At 45.0% G+C, this 6765-nt stretch overlaps 1 protein-coding gene across 1 annotated transcript; it reads left to right on the forward strand.

The window, feature by feature from the left end:
• The first annotated feature begins 1318 nt into the window (after positions 1-1318).
• LOC119818061 (acyl-CoA-binding domain-containing protein 7) lies at positions 1319-5762 on the forward strand. Its single transcript, XM_038335601.1, has 4 exons — positions 1319-1330; positions 5321-5441; positions 5541-5603; positions 5689-5762. Exons 1-4 carry the CDS (start codon positions 1319-1321, stop codon positions 5760-5762), a joined length of 270 nt encoding a protein of 89 aa, XP_038191529.1.
• The last annotated feature ends 1003 nt before the right edge of the window (positions 5763-6765 follow it).

Here is a 6765-nt window from a genome sequence, read left to right on the forward strand (position 1 = left end):
CTGTCTCCAGAGGGAAGCACCCTCTGCTGAAGGGCCCTAGGAATGTCTCCTCCAGGAACCCACCTGTGATCTTTTCGCGGGTCCACATTTTACTTTTTACTTTTACCATTACAAGAAGTGCCCAATGGGCCCCCAGGGAATGTTAAAGGGCCCTGCTTGACCCACATGTGGCGTGGATTACATCATCCGTATATGACTCAGTTAAGCCTTTGCGCACTTGCGAGAGCCCCGCCCCTGCCTCTTTCTCTCTCTCTCTCTCTCTCTCTCTCTCTCTCTCTCTGCACACTGACTTCCCAGGCCTGTACACTCCACCTCGAATAAACTCCTAAGCGGGGTTGTTGCATGTTCCGTGTTTCCTTCTCACTTGTGCCAGGTAATTTCAAATAGCATCACTGAAAAATAATCGAAAAGTGGGAAAAAGAAAATTCACATGAACGAAAAAGTAGCAAATATTTTCTAAAATACATTTAACACAGAACCTAGTTGGAAATCCCCCCCCCCCCGTCCCCCGCGACTTCATCTCAGGTTGCATTGACCTTTGTTCAAACTCAGTCTCTTTAAATATGTGGTTTCTTTTCTTCTGTCCCCATCTCCACAAATCTGATTTAATCGGTCAGAAACAACTTCTTCTCCTGAACTGGAATGTTTATTCCTGTTCTCCACAAGTCTAGCAGATGCGGTGCACAGCTTCACCATGAGACATTGCAGTCTCCAGGTGATGGTGAATTTGCAGCTGGGGAGATCTTGGTCGCACTAAACAGGCTGCAGGCTTTGCTGTACATAAATACCGGCGGAGATGAGGGCAGCTCGAGCTTAGAATTTATGCTCTTGCTTTCTTAAGACAAGGTTCACCAGCCTTGGTCCCTTTCAATCCTGATGAGTCTTAGTGGTGACTCTTGAGAGGTCCCATCATCCCCACTCACCACCCAGATTTCTAGAACAACAGAGGACAATCAATCAAGGACGCCCAGGTGAGTTCCAAAGCCTGTGGAGACCTCTCTTAGCTCCTGCAAACAACCTCTTGAGGAAAAAAAAGAAAAAATAATTGAAGTGTGAGCCAGGAGCAGAGAGATAATAATCTAGCAACCCTTTCCAAGGAGGGGCAGCCCATACCCCTCCTCTGAGAGAATGGGCGGGTACAAGCCATTGTGCGGCTCCACCCCCCCCCCCAGGTCCCGTGACCAATTAGAGTCTCCCATGCCAAGCGCACAACCTATAGGAGAGGCCAGAGGAGGAGTGCTTCTCTTTAAGAAAGTAGTCAAACCCTGGGGACTGGGACCCAGAGCTGGAGAGCCACAGCCTTCTTTACCTCGTCACTATGTCCCTGCAGGTAAGCCAGATCTGGGAAGGATTTGCAGGAGCAAATCAACTGAAGGAGCGCTCTGATGGGGCAAGAGGAGGCATGACAGCTGTGGGGCAGGGCGGGGGCAAGTGGAGGGCTCAGGAGCGCCCAGCTGTGACCCTGCAGTCACTCCCCACACCTGCCTAAGTGTCTTGATATTTCACTGTAGACTGCACTGCGCCATCTGTTGACAAGGACCCAGGTTCCCCATAGCAACCCCTCTGGGCTCCAGGGATGGTTTAAGTTAACCAGACCTGAAAATTTGACAAGCTTCCCTCCTTAACCTCTGTCTTAAAAACTCAGGGAAGCAGGTGACATCCACAGGGGTCTCAAGTCCTCTTGCTCATGGGACCTCCAGAGGTTCTCATAGGCAAGTGTTTTATTGAATAGCATGGCAAGTTCCTCTTTGAAGTGAACCTACCGTTTTATTGATAGAAGTGAAGAGAATAAATATGAATAAATTAAAAACCAGGAGGGCCTTCCCCTAGTAGACAGCCACATGGTAGGTTGCTTTCTTAGGTCTTTTTTCTATTTGTGTTTGATTATAGGTATGTGAACATTTTACATTCGTGATTTGCTTCTTATGTAGCGGTTATATTAGGAACACTTCCTCACTATGTCACCTTCTAAGATGCACAGTGTTAATGCTTAACATATTCTATCATGAATATAGCCAACGTCTTAAACTATTTCTTCAGGCAAGATGATATCACGGCTGAATGACATACCCCAGAGACATTAAGACACTAAGACATGCCCAGAGGCATCTGCCTCTTAGACTGTTAGACTGTGACATGTTAATCAATCTCTCTCTCTCTCTCTCTCTCTCTCTCTCTCTCTCTCTCTCTCTCTCTGTGTGTGTGTGTGTGTGTGTGTGTGTGTGTGCGTGCGTGCGTGTGTGCGCGCGCGTGTGTGTGTGTGTGTGTGTGTGTGTGTGTGTGTGTGTATGTACCTCAGTTATCGTCTTATCTCAGAGTAGAGGAGAGGAGCCAGGTGCCTTCTTGCAAACGTGGTTATGTGAGTTCAGCCCTTGGCACCCATGTAGTTGACAGAGAACGGACTGTTGTAATTGTTGCCTAAGCTGCACATCCATGCCATGGTCCCTGTGCATCCGCACTCACACAACAGTAAATGTAGAATAAGTAAAAGTAGAGGAGAGAGCTCATTGGATGAGCCACATAGGCAACATTTAAAGCAGCAGTAGGTAAGGATATCTTCTTGTTGTTGTTTTGTTTTGTTCGAAAACATCCTGGCTGTCCTGAAACTTTCTAAGTAAGATACCTTACCTAGCTGTGGGTGGTGGTGGCCTGCGCCTTTAATCCCAGCACTTGGGAGGTAGAGGCAGGTGGGTCTCAGTGAATTCAAGGCCATCCTGGTCTACAAATCGAGTTTCAGGATAGCCAGGAGTGTTACACAGTAACCCTGTCTCCAAAAACAAAAACAAAACAGAAGGGGAAAAAAATGATTCTAGTTTTAAAACACTTGCTTACTTGATATCAGCATCAGTATGATCAAAGAATGTTTGAATGATAGTTACTGCAATGGTGTATACTTGAATAGTATTACAGATGAAATTTTGTTAAATCATATGCTTATTATTTCCATTTGAAATCCTTACTAATGTAATAATATAACAAAAGAATACAATACATTCTGGAGGATTGGGTTGTCCAAGCCGGGTGTAGCAGTACACACCTCTAATCCCAGCACTCAGGACTTGGAGACAGAAAGATCGGGAATCAACATCCATCCTTCGCTACAGAGCAGATTCAAAGTTACACTGTGCTAATGAGGCCATGTCTCAGAACAAAACACACACCAAAACAAACAGTAGTTCGAGCAGAAAAGAAAGATGAAGGCAGGTGGGAAGTCCATGTAAGAAATAAAGGGGATTTGGCTTGTGTGGTTCAGTTGGTAGGGCACTTAGTATGCAGGAAGTCCCTGGAGTCACTTGTCACCACTAGAAAAACTGAAGGAGAGAGAATCTTTTAAGCATGGATGGTCTGGGATAGCCTGGGCAACATAGTTAACCTTAACACACACACACATACACACACACACACACACACACACACAGGTCTATACTGTTAGTTCATTTGCACACTGAGAGAACGGGAGGTAAGGACTTGTTACAAAGACTATACAGAAGAAAACCTAGCAGGTACTAAAGATGTGGTAGTTTTATAACTCGTACCTGGGTCTGAATTTATTTCAAAATTCAAAATTTAAAATAGTAATAAAAGTAAACAATGTATTGAAAAGCCAGCGAGTAGCTGGTTAGCATATTCAAACCTCTTCTCTCTTCAAAATGGAAATGGAAGAAGACAGACATTATGTACCTCCTGGTGCTGTTTGTGGCTCACTAGTGGAAGGGACAGTGAGGGTGCATTCACTATTGTTGTGGAAGTGAAAAGATGGATGGAATTCCTAATTCAGTTATAATCTCCCAGTTTTATATGTAAATTGTAATATAGGTCTCTCGTTTATTTTATTTTCTGTTATTTAGCTCAGGCTAGCCTCAACCTTTGGCTGATCCTACTGCCTCAGCTTCTCTGATGCTAGGATTACAGGTGTTTGCTTCCACACCTGGTGGGACAGTCACCTTCCTCAGACACATTTCCTTGCTAGATGATGGCACTAAAGCAGTGGACTGGGTGCTGTGTCTCTTTGGGCGGGAGATGCAGCTCAGTTGTAAAGAGCTTGCCTGAGGCACTAGGTTTGATTCCAAGACACCACAAAAAAAATGGTGGGTCATCAGGGTAGGGGTGATGTTTATGCTCAGAACACACACACGCACGCACGCACACAAACACACACACACACACACACACACACACACACACACATGCACACTTGTGTGACTCTAATAACTGAGGGATTTATCTTCCTAATGCAGTCCTTCATCAAGGGAGACTTGCTCAAAGGGATTTACCAGGCTGATATGTAAGCTGACTGTTCAGTTCACTCAATACAGAAAGGGAAGGAAGGCAAACTGTGAGCCACCTTCACAGGCTGTCTTCAGAGGGGTGAGCTTTGAATGGAAGGATCCAGAGACCCCAGGCCATTCTTTGAGATGGTTTCTGTGCTCTTTATGGGTATCATCTCAACCACAGGAAGGGTGGGAACAAGAGGCCTTGGAGTACACTTGTGAACCAATGTGAGAAGGGCATTGTTTGCAAGTGAGAGGAAGATCACAAGATCACACATTTAATAAGGATGAAGGACACTCACTTAGCCAAAATAGAGACCCTGCCACACAGAACCCAGCTCCCAGGGCACAGGAACATAGGGAAGGTGGCATCCCTTTTGTCCAGAGTGTTTTGAAATTCACTGCCAATGGATAAGCATAAAGATATGTCAACTGTGATAATATTCTGATCCACCCACCAGGGATCTAATAATGGTCTGTGGTCTGGTTCTTGACATCAGTCAGCAGACAGTGGTGAATAGCTTTGCCTGCCCTTTATTGTGGATGTACAGGGGAAGATACTGATGTCATTCGACGGACCCTTTATGCTCGATCCTGGTGAATTCTTTCTGGATGGCCAGGACCGCCTTTGCCAGCTCTTGTCTTCACACTGGATACCTGCACACCCTTACCAAGGAGTCATTGCAAGCACCAGCCTCTGAGGCAGACTCCTCTGGATGTGTTTCCCTGTAGCTATTCTCCGGCTCTGTGGACACACCAATGGCTGCTAACCAACTTTTCTTTTTGTAAAGTCAATTCTCTTCAGCATTTGTTATAGAGGGAGGGAGGAGAGAAGAGAGGGGAGGAGAGGGAGAGATTGCAAAACAAATTTTTCCTTGGGATAAGACACATATGCCACTCAACCCAATGTAAGCTAAACAACATTACTGGAAGACAGTTGACATGAGACTTACAATAAAAAAATTAGATTTATGTGTATGTTTTGCTTGCAGCTGTGTATACACACCACATATGCACCTTTTGTGTGTTCTTGCTGTCTTTTGTCCTAGGCTAATTTTGACCAGGCCACACAAGACGTGAGGAAGCTGAAAAGCAGACCGGAGGATGAAGAACTCAAGGAACTCTACGGGCTCTACAAACAGTCCATCATAGGAGACATCAACATTGGAGGTACCTGATGCTTGTTTTAGCCAATAGATGTACTTGTCTGCAGTGTCTGTAGAAGTGCACAGTGAAATTAACATTGTAACTCTCTCCTCCTCTTGGCAGCATGTCCAGTAATGTTAGCTATGAAGGGCAAGGCCAAGTGGGAAGCGTGGAGCCTCCAACAAGGTATTTTACTCTTAAATAAGTAAAAACAAACCTTCTTACCTCCCCCCACACGAGTCAGGTAGATAGCGTGCTTGTATCTCTCTAGGGTTGTCGAAGGAAGATGCCATGAGTGCCTATGTTTCTAAAGCAAGAGAGCTGATCGAGAAATACGGAATTTAGAACTGCACAGGGGAGACACATCTCCTTTGAAAGCCTTCATAATAGCAACATGGTGTGTAGGGGAAATGCATTGGCAACTGTATAAATCATGTGTATTTTCCATTAGCATGGACTCTAATGCTTTGGACTATGTCAACATAATTACCTAATTTTGCTTGCTTATGCAACCTGATGTTAAAAAGTCGTTTTGTAGTCTGCATATAAACTTTAATAAATATGTTTCCTTTTTGCATATATGTCTGTGTGTGGGTGTTAATATGTGTGTTACACATTTTGTATGCACACATGTGGAGGCAAGAGAAAAACCTTGGCTGCTTTTTCTAAGATATGTTATTTGCTTCCTGTTAAGCAGGATCTCTCCTTGCTTGGAGCTCAACAACTATTCTAGACTGACTGCCCCAGATATCCTCCCCAGGACTGGGATTACAATGTGCTCCACCATACTTGGTGATCTGGGGCTTGAACTCAGGTCCTCATGTTTATAAGGCAAGCACTTTACTGACTGAACCATCTCCCCAGCCTCAGTGTTTGTTTTCTTGACTTAATCTGTTCTGATATGATGAGTTTGTGCTACTGGGCAAAAAGAAAAGTTTGTTCAGAATGAATAGCAGGCAGACTATTCTGGATGCTTCAGGAAGTGGAGCCAGGAGGTCTTGGGAGGTCATGGGTTTAAGGACAACCCTGTCTCAAAACAGGAAAGCCTAAAACTGAAGGAAAGGGTGAGCAGGTTGGAGAAACAGAACAGTTCAGTTCCTTTGCTACACCATGCACTGCGGGCTCCATGAATATGGGCACTCTGGAGTGACAGGTGGATTTGCCTAATGGCCACTTCCTGGCTTTCTATATGATATGGAAAAGTTACCTAACCAGGCTGTGGTTTGGCTGCCCATGGAAGGGCTCTGAGTGTCAACCAATCACTGCCAGGGCAGCAGGATCACAAGACAGCTGGGTTGTAAGCAGCCCAAGGTCTTCCTATCACGATGGACAGTAATTGTTTAGTATT

The sequence above is a fragment of the Arvicola amphibius genome, chromosome 6, assembly GCF_903992535.2.
Source record: "Arvicola amphibius chromosome 6, mArvAmp1.2, whole genome shotgun sequence".
NCBI classification, from domain to species: domain Eukaryota; kingdom Metazoa; phylum Chordata; class Mammalia; order Rodentia; family Cricetidae; genus Arvicola; species Arvicola amphibius.